Raw genomic sequence first — 21423 nt, 5'->3', positions numbered from 1 at the left:
GGTGCACCCCCCGCCACTTTGCATCCCAGATGGATGTAACTTTACTGGAAATAGAATAGCCAGCTGGTGGTGGGGAGGCTCTGTCCAATGCCATGGGATTTCACAATTATTTTGTGATATTAATTAATTCCTCCCAGGCGAGGAGGAACCTCGCCTGGGAGGACAACCTATTAGAACTGAATAGTTCAGAGACAATAATAGACAGAGACAACCTATTAGAACTGTAACAATATAGAGCTGTGAAAACCTGACAGGGATGAGAGAGATCATGTTTCACAAGGAGTTCATCGTGCAGGGCCAATGACTTTGTGCTGGGCAGTGTTAGGGTGTAGCACTCACAAGAGGAAACCACTGGTGCATGCAGTTTCTAAAAAGCAGTCGCAGCTTTTGTTTTGCAGATAAGCATAATTTGTTTGGGACACACGAGAACGTTTCCTCTGGGCCAGCTCCACTGCTGCACCCGAGCCACTCGGAGAGTACAGGGTGAGGTTAGATGAAGCAAGCACTCCAAGCTTGATTCGCACTGTGATTTACTTCCAAAGCTGCATGACAATAGCGCTGTATAAATCTCTCTGCATGTCTGTGATTGCATCGAACTGCACTGTAGCAGCTCACGCCTTTAAACTACTAGTTGTTCCTTGCTTGGCATTTTTGGAATATTGCAGTGCCATAAATATTGTCTCCACTCCGAGATGTGCTTCCAGGACCCACATCCTACCTGAAACTACAGAGCCATTTACATGTAAAGATCTTTCCTTCAGAGCTTATGGGCACCTATACATGAGCAGGGAGCTACTCCAGTGCGCTGTAATTACGTGCCGTAATTTTGTAAAAAAGAAAACAAAAGCTGATTAATCAAGTCTGCTGCAGCATAGTAATTACTGCGCTCCAGCATCTCCTGGATCAGCGTCCTGCACTTCAAAAAGGTGGCAGGGGTGCTTTATCTAAAGCTCATTCAACAAGCTTTAGATAAAGCACCCTATTGCCGTTTTGAAGGATGGAGATGCTGATATACAAGACGCTCCGGGCACTTGTCTCTCCTGTCCAAATCCTAATAGTGCATGTGTTGCTTATTGGAGTTCCTATCTCTATATCTCTCTCCTGAATATTTCTTAGTGAATCGTGTCTACTTATGCCCGAGAGAGTGAAACAGAACATGATGTGAAAATTGCAAAATTATAATCTGTTCTAGGAACTCGTGTTTTCATGGAAACATTAAGTAATAATGGAGTGTCTTGGGCTGTAGCAATATAAGGCATACTGTGGAAGTAACCGTTACCAAGGTATTCAAATGTTAACTTTTGAAATAATCATTCTTATTGTTGTTCCAAATCTAATTAAACAACCTTTTCCGCACTGCTCCTCATTCTAATGCCTGTTTTACTCCTCCAAATTCCAGCTTTCCCTTGCAGAAGAAACAAAGTCCATAATATGGAAAGCAGTTATTGCGCGAAACGTGACTTGCAAATGTCTTTTTACCTTTTGACACAAATAGCTCAGTTCATTGAGTTGCACTGTGGACTTATTATCTGTACTCAGAAAACATAATAAAGGGAAATGGGGACTATCAAGAGCTTGGAGCATCAGAACTTCAGTTGTCTAACACAGAATAGGATGTTACCAGGGCATGTCTGGCCTGGGGCATTGGAAATGGATGCATTAGTGGGAGAGAGTCCTACTGAAAGAGGAAATCTAGGGGAAATTGGAATACTGACATCTCAGGGACATGATGGCAGGGGGGAGATATGTTTCCATGACAACAGGTGGCTGACATATTTGACTAGAAGCGGAGAGGTAGAAACAATAATGTACATCTCTTAAAGCAAGCAAGACAAATTCAAGCTGACCCTGTCTTCACTTCTCAATGACAACCTATTGATTTTTATACCGGTAAAAGTCAGTGGGCTTACACTGGTATAAAAGGCAGATTTTGACCCCCAGACTCAACAGAACGGTCTCTTTCTTAATGAGGAAAGTGAGGAAAAGAGATGCTGTAGCTCTCACTGCCTGAACATTCATCAGCACAGTCAGCTCTCTCACTATATATTCATTTGATATAAAAACGTGTTCCTTTGTTCTTAAGTTTCCCTTTTTTGATCAACTCTAACGTCAGTATTTTAGGCTCTTTTTTAAAAGAAATGCATCTCTCCTTTTTAGGACGCAGAACTTCACTTTACATAAAATTCGTTTTTTACTGATGGCACGGGAGCATTTTGGTAGATATCTGTGGACTCCTATGTACTCTTCAGGTACAGCTGTGTGGATTGGATCTGGGACACAGCTGCCTGTCCACTGACAAGTCTCTATGGGAATTACAGATGGCTATCAAGCAAGGAGTCACCACTCATTTTGCAGGGCTATGGTAAGCTCTGAGTTTGTTATCAGACAAATGTGGAATCAGAGCATGGACTGGGGCTTGAGGTCTCTACTAAACATTTTTCTCACAACGCTAGCAATGAAGTAGTCACTGCAATGTACAATCTTACAGAGAATAGTAATTTCCATCAAAATTAGCTGCTAGATCCAAAGTTCCTTGGATCATTTTTAAATCTGAGCACTTAGTAGTAAGTTATACCAGTATACACTTCACTCATCATGCTTGGTATTTGCAAAGCCTATCTGGGATTTAACCATAAAGCCATCATTGAGACTAATGGATTTAAGGAACTTTGAAAATATCAATCTGGTGTTGCACTGTATAGGTATCCACACCAACCTGCCTGGATTTACAGAGCCCTGTCAAAGAAAGCAAGTGCTGAATTTGGTGTAAAAACTGACATGGGCTCTCTGGGGAAGTCAGGCTTTTTTTTTCCCTCTCAAAAGCTCTGGTCATAAATTCAAACAGCATCTCCCTAAGCATCTCTCTAGGACACTGCTCTGACTGGTGCTAATTTTCTGTATTTCTTTAACATGTGCTTGCTTTTTATCTAGTCAATATTTTCCCAGGATGTATCTGTCAATTGAGTTTGTTTGCATGATCATGCTCTACCCAAGTGGAGGAGGAAAGAGCCACACTGTGCCAATGCTCATATGTGCTTGGAGATGATGCGGGGGATTGGTTCCAATCTGTTTTGCATTGTGGGCTATTCTAGCTATCTCTGCACCTTCTGTTCCATGAGATGCATTCAACCTGCTGAGTTCTGGGAAGATGGAGGAGGTAATTGAAAGCGTGTCTTCCGTCACAGTGAATGAAAATGGCTTTTAGCTATCTGTAGGTATTATCTACCAGATTAATAACTAGAGGATAGTTGTTGAGATGTTATTGTGGCTGTGGAATCTCCATCCTTGGAGGTGTTTAAGACCTGGCTAGTTGGGGCTGGTCCTGCTTTGAGCAGGGGGTTGGACTAGATGTAACCTCCTGAGGCCCCTTCCAGCCCTATCTTTCTATGACTCTAAGCCTTGCCTTCTGCAGCTTCCAGTCATGACTAGATATTGTGCTCCTTCTCTTATAGACATAGTAACTTAGGTCTTAATTCTTTCTGCTGACTCTGATTTCAAGCATCTCAAACATAATTTTCCTTTTCCACTACACAAAGCAACCTAAACAGAGAGGAAATGACCCATAGCCATAGCCCTACCTCTTTGTGCTGTGATTCTAGCAGCTCTCACAAGTTAAATCAGGTCAGACAGAGTCAAAAGTTAGATGGAAAAACCTCCAAGGAGCCAAGAGGTGCTTCAGCAGAGAAAGGGGATGTTGATTCAGTAGGTGACACTCTTTTCACTGTGCAAACACCTGATAATGGCTTGGCTTTGCAAAGATGCTTTTCTGTGTTTTGAGTAACTAAAATAGGGCTTCTCACCTCCTGTTAAAGATCCCATGGTAACTTTTCACAAGGAACTAACATTAAGACCAGCATCTCATCCAAGTTGAACCTTAGGGATTTACCTGCCTAAAATGCACCTGTCCTTCTATTAGCTCAGGACCCCAAATGGAAGCCCCACAAGATGGAGTTTGAATGATATGTATTGTGGTGTAGGCTCCTATCCATTAGGAATTGTACTGTGCTGCATTAACCTGCATCTCGATTCCAGCCCCCTAAAACAAAAGTAAATTAAATGCACAAGCAAAGAGAGCTGGCTTTGCTCTGGCCTGGATCATGGCAAATTATTCCTTCAAAGCAGATTCAGACAATTAATATTTAATAAAATGAACTTCTGTTAAACTCTCGATTTGCTTCCAACCTCTTTGGCAGTCAGGCAATGCTTGCTATTCAGCGTGGGAGGGAACAGCACGGATTATTTAACAATCCACTTTGTCTCAACTAAAATATTCATGTTTGCAGATTATCCATATTCAGCGGTTTAAAAAAGCATGGCAATTTGAAACTAGCTGTTTCTGGAAAATTCAGGCAACATAGCTAGAGCAGTGATTTCCCTTACACCATGTTGCTCTCTTGGCCCAATTAAGTGTTTTTGCTAAGCCAGTTACCTAAAGAAAACAGGTGTCTCGCATTTGCCGTTATCCCAGATTTCAGCCATCTGGGTAGCTGCCCATCTACAAACCCAGCTGATGAAAGCCCTGTAGATTCACATCCTTGCTAGACATTGAGCTTAGCCCTGGCAGGGCATGCTGCAGCTCTATCTGGAATGGGGTTTGCAGCTATGCTGGTGGCTGAGGATAAGCGCCAGTACAGACAAGGCTGCAAAGTTTGGTGGCTATATCAGTTCTCATGATATGCATGCCCCACTTGGAAAGAGGTAAAAATCCCAGTGACTTCAGTTGGCATTGCAGGCAGACATGCGAGGGCAGAATCTAACTCTATGAGTGGAATTTTCTTTTAGGCAGGGAGACCCTGACTCAGGGAGGAGTTAACAAGTCTTTGGAGTGACTGGTATAAGACACAGAATATGTGAACTCAGAGATCAAAAGCCCAGGAAGGCCCTGAAGCTAAGGCTCAAATCTGCTGCTGCTGGTGCCCTTTGCATGCATGATTCGCCATGGGAAATGGGCTTGGGGGAGTATACGTGTCCTGCAAGACAAGGCATAGAAGAGATTTTACTCTAAGATCTGTCTCTCCTCTCTGTCAAAGGGACTTACTTTGAGAGTTTCATTTCAATTTGCTGCCGGATCTCCTGTCGCTCCTCATCTGTCCGCCTTGGGAAAATATTCCTGTCTTCCAGCTCCTGCTTGCTTGGCCTGTTTCGTAGCTTGACTGCCAGCAGCTCTTTCTTGCATTTTCTTGGCAAGGTACCTGGGACAAGCATTGAAATACAAACATGTCAAAGGGGTAGTCTGGAGTCTTCCACAGATCAGAAGTGAAAAACCCCAGAGGGTTCACCTCCAAGGTTTGACTGCAGCCTTGTATATATGTCTGTGGGCAGAGTTAGGGCTGAGTTGGCTGACAAGAGCAGTGAACAATGGTCCATTTGGAAATACAGCAGAATTGTTTTCCCATTTCACCCGCTACAGATCAGGGCAGTGTGTTGAAATGTTCTTTGCTGAGATGAGCTTCCAAGCATTCACTGAGCGTCAAAGGCTTACACCCCTCATCAGTTCTATAGGGCTCCTCTTGTCCCAAAACAAAGCCTGCATCCTGGAGCAGTCAGAGGTGGAACTGGCTAGGACTGTTTCCCTGGCAGTCCTCCTTCCCCTTTCCCCTGCTGTACTTTTTGGCTCCAGAGTCCCTGGCAGTGAGCAGAGCACTGGAGCAGCAGTTGAAGTTCGCTGCTGCTGAGGGGAGACGTCACCACTTTTTTTTCAGCCACGGATGCCCATGTCAAGCAGGCAAAAAAACTCTAGGTCTTGGCAGCGACATCTCCATGGAGCAGCTGTGATCTCTGCTGTCACTCTACAGAACTACAATTATCCAAGTGTCCTGTGCTCACTGCCACATGCTCCTCTGCCACCACAGCTTGCTTCAGGAGCTGGAGCAGGAAAGCACAGGCAGAGCAAGGGACAGGAGGGTGAGGTGTATCCCCATCCATTCTGGCATCCTCTTTCCTCCCCTTCCTCACTTAGGCAGGGCTCATGTGCCACACACCACCACTCTGCTTCCCCATCCTTACCATGGGGGTAAGATTTTCAAAAATACTAAGTGTTGCTCTAACTGCTCCCACTGAGGATTACGAGAGTTTGACTATTGACATCACTGTACTGACTGCCATCCCCTGTTTGGTGCTGTCCTTCAGTAATACTTGAGACAAAACTTTCATACTTAACACAGAAACCCTATGAAACGTTGGGCTCACAGTCATCCTTGGTATAATTCCACCGACTTCAATGAGTTTAGCAGGGAAAAAATGTGGCCCCCTGGCTTATTAAACTGTCTTATAACATGAACAAGAAGCTATATGGTAATAAGGCCTCTACTTTAAATAGCTTGCAGGCTGGAAACCCCCTGATTTTCTCTGCATTCTTTGTTTGGTTTTTTGTTTGGTTGGTTGGCCCGGTTTGTTTTTTGGGGGTTTGGGGTTGTTTTTTTTTAAACAGATAAAACGTAGAATGAAATTCACAGCAGGGCAAGACCAGATTTCCTTGGGGCTAGGTTACTAAAAGAAAAGCAGTTACTCCCAAAACGTGTCAGTCTGTTCACTGCTTTTAGTAGAGCTTGCCTTTTCTGAAAGTCTTTCTCTACTAAGCGATAGCACAAGTAAACTTTAGCACATGGCAGTTATACAAGACACCTGTATGCCTTGCCTGCATAGTTAGTGTCCTTCCCCATGAGATCAGTGCAAGAGGAGGTCTGAGAGGAAGAGAAACCCCAGGAGGTGGGTTGTTAGCTCTCTACATAGGAAATCCAACTAAATCAGTATATCCACTTGTTCTTGTCAATGAATTTATAATACACCATAGGAATAATAAGAGAGTTTATTGCTCTCATGCATTTATATTAACATTTAGGCTTTTTTAGAAAAAGCCATCTAATTTCTGAAGAAAACTGAATCTGGACTTTATTTTTCATTTGAGATAAGGTTACGACTGTCTTTCAAAGGGTCACTTTGATGGTTGGCATGACTTGGAGAGTCCATTACCATTTCATGTCAGCTTTATCTTTAAAGGTGATCTGTAGGATTATGCTATTACTCGTGGGCACGTCTACACATTCATTAATGTGTCCTAGTTACTGTGCATTAAGTTTAATATTTGGTTAACCGAGTACTAATTCAGTGCACATTAACTTGCACTACTGCACAGTAGCACCAGCACATGTGTTTTTCTGATGCTTACTGTGCAGTAGCCTAATAACACGGTGCAGTAGCATATTAGCACAGCTTTTGACCAGCACGCTACTATGCAGTTGCATTAGGCTACTGTGCAGTAAGCGTCTTGTGAAGATGCACCCAGTTACCTGTTGATTTCAGTTCACTTTATGCAGAGAAGCTAATAGTATTATCACCAGGTTACAGACTGGGGAAACTGAGGCAGAAAAGATTTTTGCCACAGATCATTCAGTGAATTCAAGACAATGACAGCGCTCTAAAATTAGAACTTTCTGGAGCTATAGTCAACCCAAAATTCTCGTTGAAGTCTGGAAACTCCATGCAAGCAAGTTGTACTGATACTCTGCTCTTCCCTAGAATCTCCCATCCGAGTCTTTGAAAGGGTTTTGCAAACATTACTAAACCTTACAGTATCTACCTGGGACATTATGTGTAATCTCTCCCTACCACATGGGGATTAGGACTGATCCCCACATGACTGGGAGAGATGTCCCACAGGTGGGACTGCTGCATCTCAGCCACATGGTTGGAAGAGCTGTCAGGGCAGCCAGGCCTGCTGCGCCCAAGCTATGTGGAGACAGGGACCAGCCTCCATGCCCTTGCCAGCGCTAGGGTTAGCACCCATGGGAGCCTAGAGCAGGGGGGCAGAGCAGAGCAGGAGCAGTCCAGGAATGAACTGTTCCCATCAGAAGCAAATTTGCTCCTGACAGGCACATTCACATGCATGTGGGAGTGCAGTTCTTTTGTGAAGAAAATTCAGGCCCATTAACTGCATGTATAGATGCACCCAGTGAGCACTTTTCTCCAAGTGACTTGCTATTTTCTAAACCTACCTTGCTCTCAGTTTTTAAATTATACAATCCCCTACCCTGAAGCTCCATCATGAGCCCTAATAGTGCTAAGGAAGGGACAGGAGTTTACCAAGCTAGTTATAATACTGGTTGACAACTGTGATGTGTGTCTAGGTCCTATTTTATTTGGATCACCACAGTTCATGGGTGAGGTTGGTTCAAGTTAAAGGCTCCTATTTCAATTAATCTTTGATCCTCTCATTTTAACTTCCTTGTGTCTCTGGAGTCATTTGACTCTTCTGCCATCACATAACAAAGGACATTGGCACATCTTCCCACTAGGCCTCAGTGACTTTTGCTTATATCTTTTAAACTTGCCAATCTGATGACATTTGTGGTGGTTCTTTCCAGTCCCCATATCAAAGAAAGAATGGTTTGGTGGTTAGGGTTTTACTATGAGATTGCAGAAATTTAAGTATAGTTTCCTAATCTGCTACACAGAATCCTGTGCAACCTTGGACAAACCACTTAGCCTCTCTGTGCCTCAGTTCTTAATCCAGAAAAATGGGCATAACAGCCCTTCTGTACCTCACAAAAGAGATGCATCCTGTGAGGTCCCTTCCAGAGCTGTGATTCTAAGATGATGAGGTGATTAGATGCATGTGGATACAGGTAGATGGTTAGATAGATTCTTTTTGATCTACCAGCCAACTCAGACTTCTTAAACCAGGAGGGAACCAGAATTCCTCAGGGAATTACTCTGTTCTTACCTTTGCAGTAATTGTATATTTTGCAAATTCTTTTGAAATGTAAGTGGATTTCAGCTAATGCAAGTGCATACAGTGCCACCCAGTGTTGGGAACAATAAATGTCTCGTTCAGATCTGGTATAAACTCATGACTGCAGAGTTGCCTTCCCATAGGGGTCGTGATGTGAGATTATTGGCTCACATGTCACTTCTGTAGTTGAATGAACCATTTTGTTGAACTGCCACATGACCTTCCTTCAAAACCAGTGACTAGAACTCAGACGTGTGCTTGCACAAAACACAGCAAGATTTGTGCTCGGTGAATATAATTATGTGATTTTGTGCGTGCCTTTTTTGTAATGCATACTCTGTAATAAAAAGGACAAGCATCCTAGCTATAACTCTGTTTGCAGACTGATGATCTCCAGGCATTTTACGTACATCTAAATCCGAGGCCAAAGTTTGGATCTTACAACAGTTTGAAAAGCATCCTAGGGCACTGTGTGATGGTCGCCACAATGTACATGTGACGAAAATGTCATTTATGTGGCTTAACAGCATCGCACGTTTACATGTGCACCAATGTATGGGGTTTCCGATGAGTTTGCATTGCTGTAAACTAAACTGCATCTGGATGTAGTTTAGTTTGCAACTTTGCAAACTGCAATGACGTACCTGTCGGCTCACCCCCTAGCTGCAGGGAAAGCAGGCCGGCTCCAGAGAAAAAAAAAAGATTGGGCCCCTTGCTGTGAGGGGCCCGATCCTTTTTTTGGCAGAGCCTGCCACCTCTCTTGTGGCCAGGGCCCAAGCTCTCAGTGGTCCAAGCGGCCCCTTAGCTGTGGGGGGCCCTGGTCCTTCCCTCCACAGTGGCAGTGCCCCCTGGGGCTGCCTGGGCAGGCTGCTAGCGGGCCAGGTGCTGCCCCAAGTTGGTGCGGCCCAATCCAACTGTTCCTCGAGTCTGCCCAGAGAGCAGCGCTCGGCGGGCTTCCAGCAGGTTGGCTCAGGGAACGGTTGGATCGGACTGGGTGCTGCCTCTGAGCTGGGGCAGCACGCGGCCCTCTAGCAACCTGCCCTGGTGGCCCCGTCACGGAGGGAAGGACTGGGGGCCTCCCCAGGTTCAGGGTCCACCATTTCATTTTAGGGGGCATGGACTAAACCCCCATCACACGTACAAGCACCCCTAATGTTTGGAGACACTTGAATTCAAGCTAACCTGTTACCGAGATGAACCTGACAAACCTTTTTGGTTTTGATTCCATCATTTATTTGAATGTTAAAGAATGAAAGAAAGAGGTGTAATTATGAAGAATGGAAAGACAGGAAAATCTTCCTCATACTGTGATCTATGAGCCTGTGGCATGTCATCCAATGGAACTGGGGAAATATTTATTAGGAATCAGCATTTCAAAAAGTTGGCTGCATGTACGTGCATACATGCGCATGCACACACACGCATTTGAAAGATTTCACCCATAACTAAGTGACAATTGGCAATGTAATTATTGCATTATTGCAAAAACTGGGCACTTGAATAAATAGTCAATTAGGCATCCATCTAACCATCTATGTCCTCATGGGACAATATATGAAATCATGATTGAAATTTGAATCCTTCCATGTCGGAGAACCCTAGGAATTCTGGCCTGGAAAATAAACTTTATAAATTCTGGATGAAATGGGTAACCTCACCCAAAACTTCCCAAGAGGACAATTTCTTGTGCATTAGTGTAAAAAACGTTATACGGTCCAGCATACCAGAGCTGTAGTAAAGTAATTCAGACTCCATTAGGCAGGTAGGTTGGAATGAATTCACTAAGTTGTTAAAGTTTAACCTATAAAGGTGGTTAAAGGACAGGTGGCTTTGTTTTTAAGACCTTGTATTATGGAGGGACATTGTATTATGGATGCATGTCCCTCCAAGCTGACTCTGTCACTTTTTGCCACATACCCTCCTATCCTGGAGTGCTGTCTCCAGAAGGGTCCTTTTAAAACTGGCATGTATGCACCAGATAATGCTCTGACAATGGGATATCATGTATGCAAGCTCTGCCAGGCAGGTGAGATGATACAAAGCAACTAATGCAAAACTGAAAGGGTGACATGGATTAAAATTATATGTATATCTCTAAATGACATCTTAATATGCTATCTGTACTAACTTCAGTTAGTAACAGAATCTGTGCAAAAATGAGGTAACAACAGAGAAATCCAGACCACTACCACATGCTTAAGTACGTGGACCACTCCTGTAGATCATGGTAATTTTTTTTATTAAGATAACAAATTTAGTTTCCCTACCAGAAATAATGGAGTCATTCAAAACCTCTTCATCCTGATAAAATACAGAGTCGTCCTTGAGTTCCGAGTTCATGATCATGTTTTCTTTGTTCTCATCCGACTCTTTAACTGAGTTCCGCTTGTTCTCTGGATCATTGCTGTGGCTCAGTGAATTCTCCTTTTCTTTGTTGCACTCAATGCTAGATGTTCTGGATGGACGGACATCCACCCTCTTTTTTGGAGACCCTTTGCTTTCCCTTCCATGAAAGCTGTGGACGGAAGGTACAGAACCATGTTTTCAGACAAGACTGCTTCAATGTCACAATAGAAACCTAGCATTGTATGAGCACAAGCAGCATGTCCTAGCATACATAGCTCTGCAGTGAAACATGCAAGGGACATCGTGCAATTGCATTCCCAGGATTGTGATGAGAATGGCTAACACTGTTCCACTTCTCAGTCTTTGTCATAAGAACAAGGTACAGAAGGGTAATAACTAATGCATTTCTTTGATACAGCGCTGCATGCTGTAACATGCTGACCTTTTTCAAAGAACACGGCACGTGCTTCTAATGTAAAACATGCATAGCATGAAACATCACTCTTCTGCTATTTCATGATCCTGATAAAGATTTAACAGGACCTGGAGGGGGTATTGTATTAATCCATTCCCCATGACAAAGCCGGTTGTGGTATTGAGAAATGTTACCAACTTAAATCCAAAACTATATCTTTGTTCTTCTCTACTGCTGCAGTAGAAGGTTTATAATGAAAAATAGATGAAGTACCTAAAATACTCCTATACCACCCTTCCTATTGGAAAGTAAGATTCCATATATGCTTACTTACAGCCAAAAAAAACCCATACTAAAATACTACTGCTTAATGCTGGTAAAGCACTCTTCATTTTCGCAGATTATTTTTATATTAATTTTGCAAACGGCTGAACTGAGGCACCTGGGATGTTAAGTGTCTTGTCTGAGGTCACACAATGAACCTCTGGCAGAGGTAGCACTGGAACTCAGGACTTCCTGCTTGCTGCTTCTCACTTCTCATGCACCTAGATACAAGCCTATATTGGGGAGCAAATGATCTCTTTGGTAGATGCTAACAGTGATAACATCAACAGACAATTGGGACACAAGCAACGGTAGGGAAAACACAGCTGAAGAATGATTCAGAGGAGCTATATGTTAGCAGCCTAGCTACACTCAGGAAAAGTTCAGGAGGCTGGAGGCAGGAAGGTATCACGGAGGTGAGAGATAGCGATCAACTTATATAAAGTAGCTCATATTTAATAGTTTCACTATTGAGAAATAGGTAATTTTCTCTAGTCACGTGTAAATATGATATGCAGTATTGAAATAACACATTTTCTTAGGTGAAGTAGGCATTTTTGAGTCAGGGCAGAGAGATTCACACCCTGTCTCCATCTTCTGAAATGCTAACCATTGTGTACTGCTCCAAAGGTCGCAGGCAACCTCGGAGAAATTGCTGGGGTCTAATTTTCAATAAATGTGTCCAAGAAACTGGATTCCTAATTTTCAGGCATAGTTATTTGCTTAAATTGGCTAGTCAGGTAATTGTATCCCTGATTATCAGAACAGTCCACCTGATGGAGAAATTGCCTGATTTGCATGCGAGAGCCTGGACAGTTTTGTGTCCAGATTAGCTGTGCATTTTATGCACGTGCAGTTTTGAACTTCTGGCCTGTGATCTCTGTTCCTAACAAATAAGCCTAAAGTGGTGTGTGGTCTGCAATGGTGTAGTTCTTTTCTTGGGACTAGCCTATGTTATTCCATCTGATATCCTGGTTCAGGGACAAGATACTTTTTACTGTGGGCTGTGTTTTATCAAACAAGTTCGCCTATCTGATCCCTTGTTTCCCTGTTGCAGTATTATCAAGTTCAGTTATTATAAAGTAATAACAGATCCTTTCGTTTTAACCAGAGATTGTTGTCTGGATTAGCAGCAGCAACAAATAACGCGAGGACAAAACTGAGCGGATTCAGTCAGCTTGAATGAATGGAATGTTTAACAGCAAGAAGGGAATTTTTATTAGAGAAATATTCTATTTTCAAGGATTTTGTTCCCCAGTACACAATGCGCTATATTTACCTATCCTGCCGATGTTTAGTGGCCAGAGCCCTGTGGAGTTCCTCAATGACTCTGCTGGGAGGTAAAGGCAGGTGGACGGCAGCAAGGTGAGGGGAGCCAGTTGGCGTTGGGTGCTGTCCTCTGATAAGGGAATCAGAGCCTTTCTGGCCAGAAGGATGGAAGAGGGCAGCTTGTCCTGAGATTTGGGAGGAACCAACGATGACATAATTCTTCAGGATAGTGGAAGGAGGGGATTTCACAACTGGGTCATCTATTTCACTTCCTGCTGCCAAAAAAAATAAAAATAAAAAAATAAATTAAAGGTGATGCCAGGCCTTTGTTGTTACACACAGAGCCTAGGTTGAAATTCACTCCATGTATTGAATAGTGAGGGTTATAGCAGAGACATGAGACTGCAGTGAGATTGCCATCTAGATCTGAAATACAAGAGCCAGTACTGTAGAGGCTTGGCCTGGAAAAAATGGATCTTTTCTTCTTCTCCCTTCTCCCTGCTTCCTCCCAACACAGTCATCTCTTTCTTCCTTCTCAATCCCATCAATCTATTTTAGATTCCTACACATTCCTCACCCAGATCTCTGCTAAACCCTAACTTCATATACAGGTACACTTTAACTCAGCGGAAGACCGAGTTAAACCTGATGCGCTCTTGTCTTCACTTGGATCAAAATCAAGATCTGATGCATTCTCTGCTCTTGCCACCTCCTTATGGATCCCTAACCCTCATGTCACTTAGGGAAACACCAGAGCTTTTACAATAGGAAGCTATTACTCAGGTCAACAAAACTGGTCTCAGTTGATGAAATCTAAATAGATGTCAGTGAAGAAAGTAGTGGTCCTGAATACCGTGGAAAGGAAAAGAGGAGTGGGGAAATGTTTAACTGATCCTTTTTATATCTAAGGCTGAGATTTTCAAAGCATCTGGGCATCTGGATTAATTTTAATGGGACTTGGATATCCAAGTGCCTTAGGCAGCTTTGGAAATCTCAGCCTTCAAGCCAGAGCCTGCAGATCTCTGGACTGCAATTTAGAGTATTCTTCCTTTTTTTTTCAGAACTGGCTCTTCTTCAGTCCCTGTCATTCTTCTCATTGCTTCCATGAGAACAGTAAGATCTGTCACCCCAATGCAACCCACACCAACACTGCTAAAGCCGAACCTCTAATAATCCCACCCTCTCTCCCTAAGACTTGTAGGAGGATGCAAGAGTAAACACCCTTGCTTGTAAAAAAGATGCTGTTTCACCTTTTTCTTCATTTCTCTTTCGCTTCCCACTGTCTTTCCCTGCTCTGTTTCTGCACTTGCTTTCAACACTTTCTTTTTACATCAGAGGCAGGGCCTTTGCACTTTGGTACCATAAATCTGTTTGGTTTGGTTGTGTGAAAGTCTATTCCTTTTCTCGTGTTGCCACCTAGTGTTAAACATGCATTTAAACAAACACGGATCCTTTTCAACATTGTCTTTCTTTGGAGTAAATCCTCATCCAGACAAAACATTTACTGGTATCACTAGAATCCTAGTAAGAAAGGACTTCTCATTAGACTGGTCTGTGTTAATTTACATAGCAAACTGGCCTTAAGAGACAGTGATACCCTCAAACAAAGGTACTCCACGCAGGCTGCCATCTGACTTGGAAACCGTGTAGCTGCATCAACATGGTACTACAGACAGGCTACTGGGCATGGATATGGGCCAACTGACACCAGTATTCAGTGCTAATTAGCCTGCCTGACGTATTGCACAGAGATGGCTACATTCCTCCTGACTTAACTACCATATAAAACGCTGACCCAGGTAGACTAAGGCAGTAATATACAGTAAACCTACCCTCCCCAGAGGCAGCAACCTCCTATAAACTAAAAAATGATTGCCACCTCTGTGTAACACTTGGAGTGCACTAATTAGTGTTGTTGAATGTCTGTGACAATTAGCCTACCCCTAGCTAATTAGCAACTATGCTGCTTCCAGTTTAGCACACACTCCATATGTAGCAGCACAACAAGCTTAAGGGCAATTGATGGAATGGTAAATTTATCATCTGGGAGTGAAAATTCATGCAGCAAGGGCCCAGATCTGCTAGCTCAATATATACATCTGGGAGAGTAGGCTGACTGTCACACCCAGATGACTGAAGGTGGGAATGGATGGCATGACTGCACACAAATCATGAGTATTTCTTTTGGGGTTTTTTTGCTATTTTTGAGAGAGAGATTGATTACATTGTGAGTTACATTCTCATGTTTTGGGGGGAGAAGAGGGTCTGACTCATGATTTTTTAATAATTTTGGCAAGATTGCATGTTTTTCATGGCCCTCACCAGATGCCTAATCAATTATCCATCCTTTCTCTCTTTATATGTATGTATATAGAAAAAGAGTGAATTAAATCTATGTGGGTGACCTAGTCCTGAAAACACTTTAAAGCAGTAATTCTCAACCGGGGTGCCATGACATCCTTTTAATGGTGCCTCAGGGTGCCACACAATATTAGCATTGTTAAGGTGCAAACACCTATGCATGTCTCAAAGGATAAACCCAGAAATTTCTAATAGGAATCCACAGTATCAAAATATTCTTCCCTGCTGTGAGAGGGGTCAGTTGCTGTGTGCAGAAAAATATTCTGCTCTGCTGTGGTCTTTCTGAGCTCTTTGCAACAGAAGAATTCCTGTTATTTTATGTCATAAAAATAAATTATTGAAAGCTAAGAGCAGGCATTTTCCAAGGATAACTTGAATCTAGTAAGGGGTACCTTGGAAACTACTGCTTTAACTGCTTTAAAGCATGGAAACATTTATTGACATGTCTGTGAAGTGTAGAACCAAGCCACAATGCAATGGAAATAAAGCTGTGTACCATTTACCCCAACGACATCTACATTTCTTCCCCTGAAGTGGTCTCTCCATATCCAGCAGGCATAGATCTGAGCTCAGGAAGATGTTGATCACATGCTACTATGGAAACGTACATAGAGATTTATAATCTATCTGCTTTCCAATGAACCATAGCTCAAAGGGATGAAAAACACCTCTAAGACCAGCTGCACTTCTGAGCAAGAGGAAAGGATTGCTTCTGCTTTCACAGGAAGATCTACGTTTCTGAGTGGTGGGGGAGGGGAGGGGAGGGGAGGTGTCCGAAGCCACAGCTATACTTTAAACTCATTGTGCCCAACAGCGGTATCCTCAAGCGTGGCTGTATTGCTCCATGCAGGCTGCTACCTGCCCTGGAAATGGTGTAGCCACATCTGAACAGCACTACAGTTGGACTAATTAGCACTGCTGAATGATAGGGTCAGTTGGCTCACACCCTCTTCTCCCCAGTCCACCGGTGGTGTTGTAAGTCCATGTTTTTTGGTTTAGGAGGCACACCATGCTGTCCCACATGGCCTATCTGCAGGTAGCATTGCCTGGCACAGTAAGCTTACCCTGTAGACATGACTTATGTCACTTTTTATACTTCCTTGATGATGAAGCTGCCCATGGGACTGGGCCCTCAAGGCAGCACTCTGAGTACTTTTATAAATCACACATGGTTTGTTCTACCAACAAGTGGTCAATGAATAATCTTACAAAGTGGTTCCTTGGTGCTTTGCCCATGCTTTGCCCTCCTCCCCCTTTTATGATTAATTAGTGCTGGCTTATTCCTCCTTCCTTCCACCACCAGCATCTAGAGCGCTGCTTTGGCTTTGTTGCTTTCACATCACAGTTCCTCTCTCTCTCTCCCTGCCATTTTGTTTCCCTCGCACTCCCTGCTGTTACTTGTTCAGGTTTGGCTTTCTACTACCTTCACTTCTATATACAGAAAAGCCCTCCCTTCTCTTTTAAGTGTCATTACTCAAAGTAGTCTAAAAACACGGATTGTGGGTGTTTTTTTCTTCCCCCTCCCCCCACCGCCACTCCCTGTAGAAAATACAGATAAAAATGAAATACTACACGTTAAAATATTTCTAGACCACAAAAAGTTGGGGGCCAAACAACAAGTTCTCTCAACTGAAATGCCTTATGGGAGTTGTAGGGTTTCTGCTCTACAGGCCAGTTTCTTTCTAATTATATGTCCCATGAGACATGATTGATTCTTCTCTTGGTGAGAGGATGAAGGCCATAGGTATGCCTGATCATGCTGCGTTATGGAAGAAGTAGGAACCCAGACAGCTTGGCTTAGAGAAGGGAACAAAAGCATAAACTATCTAAGGCCAGAGCAGCTGAGTATGTGGGGGCCCGAGGACTCTGGCCCCACCTTGGGAAGACAGCTGTCACCTGAAATGTGTAATACTATCCACATGTCCATCATCTTAGATCCACCCCGGCAAAAATAAAAGTCAGCGCTTATGTCTAAGGGTATAGATGGGAACAACAAACCAGTATAAGCTGTTGAGAATGTAATTGTTATATCTGGCTGATTCTGTAGCAAACCCACTAAAACTTTACCCTTGTTTCACTAGGGTCAAGATATCTTCAGGTTCATGCAGCTATAACAGAATAACAGCTGATGTGCCTTCCCAAGTATCAGCTCTGCCTCCTTCCTCCACCCACCCCAACTTCTCCTCCACCCTTCTAAAGTGGCTAAAAAGTATGTTGCCCATACCCTATACTACCACTCTCAGGAAACCCTAACACCACTTTTGATTCAAATACTCTTGTTTTCTGACAAAATATTGATGCTTTCCATAGCAAAAAACCCCTGCATTTTTCATGAAACATTTCATTTAAGCTAAAATTCAATTTGCCACAGATGTAGTTTAACCCAAAAGTCTCCCACTAGTTCTGGTTGGAAGAACAGCACCCTCTAATCTTCTGCTTCCTTGTGATTCCAAAACCATAATCCACCTTTTTTGTATCAGTAAATTATGGATGCAAATCATGGCAGTAGCCCAGTGCTTATGCCTAATTAATGGATAAAATCAGGTACTTTAGATGTTCAAGTCTGATTCTCATTAAAACTTAAGGCCTTTTTCACCACTCTTGCAATGTAAAGGGTCCTCAGAGAGGGAACAAATGACAGTTGTACTTACTGAAATGCCCTTTCCACTGCTAGACTATTGAAAAATGTAATACCACTGTGATGGTGTATTAAGGAATTCATTTTTCGAGGGTCTGAAGCTGGAATTTTGAGTGAATCCTGAGATGGAGGAAGTAGATTGTGGAAACTAGGTGAAATGTTCAGATGCACTTCTGTGTAATTAGAGCAGTTTGCAGAGCTCTAATTTAGACCTGCCAAAAGACCAAAGCTTTTGGGCAAAAATGTTACGATGGACCTATTGAGTGGAACTGCACTGCTGCCAAAACGTTATTGGATTGTGTTTCTGTCCAGTGAAATTAATTGAAACTTTCTTCGATGTTCACAACAACTTGTGGAAGTTGCTGATTTGGCACATGTCTGCAATCAGTTTGATCTGCTTCACATGTGTTGAAAACAGCAGCCTTACAACAACCTCCAGAAACAAACCAACCTATGAAAGGTCTGGTATCCATGTCACACACAGAGATTTAGTGCTTTTAGATTACAGTTCATTCAAGAAACTAGATTTAATTTTTAGCAGCTGAGGATCTGACCAAAAAAGTAGGTAGGAGAAAAATGATGCATCCACATGTGTAGAGGATGACCATGTTGAGGGGACAGAAAGGTCTTTCTAGGCTGTTGTGACTCACCTGTTACACTTTTAGTGATTTTAGACACTGCCTTAGGTGGAGGAATCGGGAGCAATGGGGGGCTGGGAAGCTGTGCTGGGTTTCTTTCTGTCTGTTTCTGTGGGGAATCCGCAGATTCAGTAACAAGTAAGGCTTGTGGATTCTCTTCGGTTGCTGGCAGGCTGGCATCTTCTAAGTCTTCAGTGGATGCTGAAGGTTTCTTGGCTAGCAAGAGGGTAAGAAGCAGTACAATTAACGGAACATGAAATTAAAAATAATGATAGACCAAGGGGCTATTCCAGGAAAATTCAGAAAAAAGAGAGTCACGGCACACAGCAAGAAGCACTTATTTTCTCAGGGAAAATAATTAATGTGTGAAATAGCCAACCAGCCAAGGTTGTTCAGGTAAAATATAAAAACCCACCAGGGTAACTGAGGAAACAATTAGATTCTGTGTTCCTGAGGAAATTATTGAGCCTTGAACAGCCAAACAGCCTTTACTCATTCTCCCCAAAATCTTTTCTTATGTCGTTTCTATAATGAGGACAGCAGGGTATTGTGGCTTTTGAGAACTGCATGTTGAGAACTGCAATTCATTGTCTTAGAGCCCAGCTGCAGTGATTCAGAGTGCGACTGTGTGAGTGAGCACTTCTCCTTGCAAGGAACACAAATAAAGGCTAAGGAATAATTAACCTTTAATATTCTCTCAAAGATCTCTTTATGATTCCTCTCTGCATAGATGCCAGGTTTCCTGGCAATTTTTTTTTTTTTATCCCATTAAATATGTGACTTCAACTTGCCACCTAATTTTGCTCTAATCTCTCTCATGTCAGAGTTCCTGAAGATTTCTTGCAGCTCATGTTAGTGACCAGGAAGGGCAGTTGATGCAATCTCCTATAAAAATCTGTCACTAGATCATGATAGCAATTCTGGAACAGGAGAACAGGAAACAAAGTATGTAGGGAACCTGCGCTCCTGGTGGGGCTAATCAAGAATTTAACTTCTGAAGTCTGGCTTTAAAATGAGTCCTGTCTCACCAAGAGGCCTGATCCTGCAGGCTGTAGAATACCTTGTGAATGGAGAAAGTGCACTTGACTCTCAAGGAAGCCAGCCCAAGAGCTTGCCAAACTGGCCTCCATAGAAATAGAGTGAGAACCATTTTCTGAAGACAATGGCAACTGATAGGTGGACAGTGATGGAAGCTCCTTCACTTGAGGCATTTAAAATGGGACGAGGCAGTAAAATGAATGACAGAAAATTAACTTAAAGAAATAATCTTACAAGAAAAACTGTGTGCTGGTCTTGCAGGATGGATAAGATAATGTTCCCATCTCTAATTGCTGGGGGGCCTATTAACAGAAAGATTTGTTTGTGACCTTGTTCCATTATAAATTCATTTCCCTCCAAACCCTTTCTGTATAAGCTCTTTGTATTAACAAGCAATCTTCATCCTTGAATTTCGAGTGAAAAAAGGAAGGCAGCAGAGCAGTGAGGCAGTAGCAGACAATGGCTTTGGCAAGATAATAGCTTTTAATTTGTTGACAAACAGATTAATGTGAGTGCCTAGAAGTGGGATAATGAGTATTTATCATTTGAGAGAGACAGGGAAGTAAAATAAATGTGCATTATTAGTTCGGGAAATGCTTGCAAAATGTTTGCTTGATTGAAAGAAAAGATGCTTTGTTTGAGAAATAATCATCTCATTTTTTGATAAAGGCATTGCATTCCCTACTTGTTTTTGTTTTTAAATCTAGGGGTGATATTTCATGTTAGTTGCCATGAAAAACCATATACTATTTGTACAATGAGGAGAAATTGCTAAGTGGAATGATTCTCTAATCCTCTTTTTTTTTGTAATGAGCGCCTAAGTGGCATGGAGCAGAGCAAAATGAAGTCATTAATGAACTGCAGCATGATTGGCATCCTAAAATGGGTGAAATCCTGAACATTATTTAAAAGGCCAAGTGATAGAATGGATGTTGCTAGTCACTTGATAGCCACAATAAGTAATGTACAGCCTGACTGTGATACCTCCACTCAACGGGAGCAATAGTGTCATGTACTGGTAACCCTGATGACGCTGACGGGACTGCTTGTATAGTCTGGTTCTGTTTAGTATGAGTATAAATGAATGTGGGTATTAGAACTGGACCTTTAGACAGGATTAGCCCATAGTCTGCTTGGCTTCGGTCAGTCCTATCAATTCTTGACTTTTCTAAACTCAAGTCCTGATTAGGAATGTTTCTCATCAAAACAAACCCTTATCAAGGGTCATTGTTTAATAAGAACCTCATTCCTTGTTCCACCACGAACCATCTACTACCATTTTTCAAAGTGGACTTTGGTCATTGTTGGTTACTATCAATACACAATATGATACACATACTATTTACAGATTTCACATTACAGAGTGAATCCCATTCCATTAAGAATATTTCAAGGCTTGACACTAGACCCCTTAAGAGTGTAACTAATTATTCATCTCAAGAGCATTATATACCAATTCCCATTTCAAAATGGCATCAGATCACATCCCATGGGACTTTAAAACAGTTTACTACCAAGAAAGAAGAAAAAAAGAAAGAAAAACTGAAAACTCAAAGGGGACAAATATTTACATTCAGTTGTATTTTCTAGCGTGTGACCTGAAGTCCATTGTAATCCATGCAAAGACTCCTGTTGAACTGGGGCCCAATTCAGTAGGAAAAAA

The 21423-nt window shown here is 42.5% G+C and overlaps 1 protein-coding gene across 8 annotated transcripts in view; it reads right to left on the bottom strand.

The window, feature by feature from the left end:
• PHACTR3 (phosphatase and actin regulator 3) overlaps nucleotides 1-21423 on the bottom strand; it is a 163298-nt gene that overhangs the window by 34614 nt on the left and 107261 nt on the right. For 4 of the 8 annotated variants that reach the window (XM_025204684.1, XM_025204682.1, XM_025204686.1 and 1 more), the window contains 4 exons: nucleotides 18735-18938; nucleotides 13096-13360; nucleotides 10999-11246; nucleotides 5039-5192 (listed from right to left, as the gene is read on the bottom strand). In XM_025204684.1, the coding sequence (XP_025060469.1) occupies nucleotides 5039-5192; nucleotides 10999-11246; nucleotides 13096-13360; nucleotides 18735-18938 (871 nt within the window). The remainder of the gene's footprint in view (nucleotides 1-5038; nucleotides 5193-10998; nucleotides 11247-13095; nucleotides 13361-18734; nucleotides 18939-21423) is intronic. The other 4 variants (XM_025204687.1, XM_025204688.1, XM_025204683.1 and 1 more) reach the window with 3 other exon arrangements.

Source organism: Alligator sinensis, unplaced genomic scaffold (assembly GCF_000455745.1).
Source record: "Alligator sinensis unplaced genomic scaffold, ASM45574v1 scaffold970_1, whole genome shotgun sequence".
NCBI lineage: Eukaryota > Metazoa > Chordata > Crocodylia > Alligatoridae > Alligator > Alligator sinensis.
The sequence above is the reverse complement of the archived record's forward strand: the minus strand, read 5'-3'. Positions and strand labels throughout refer to the sequence as shown.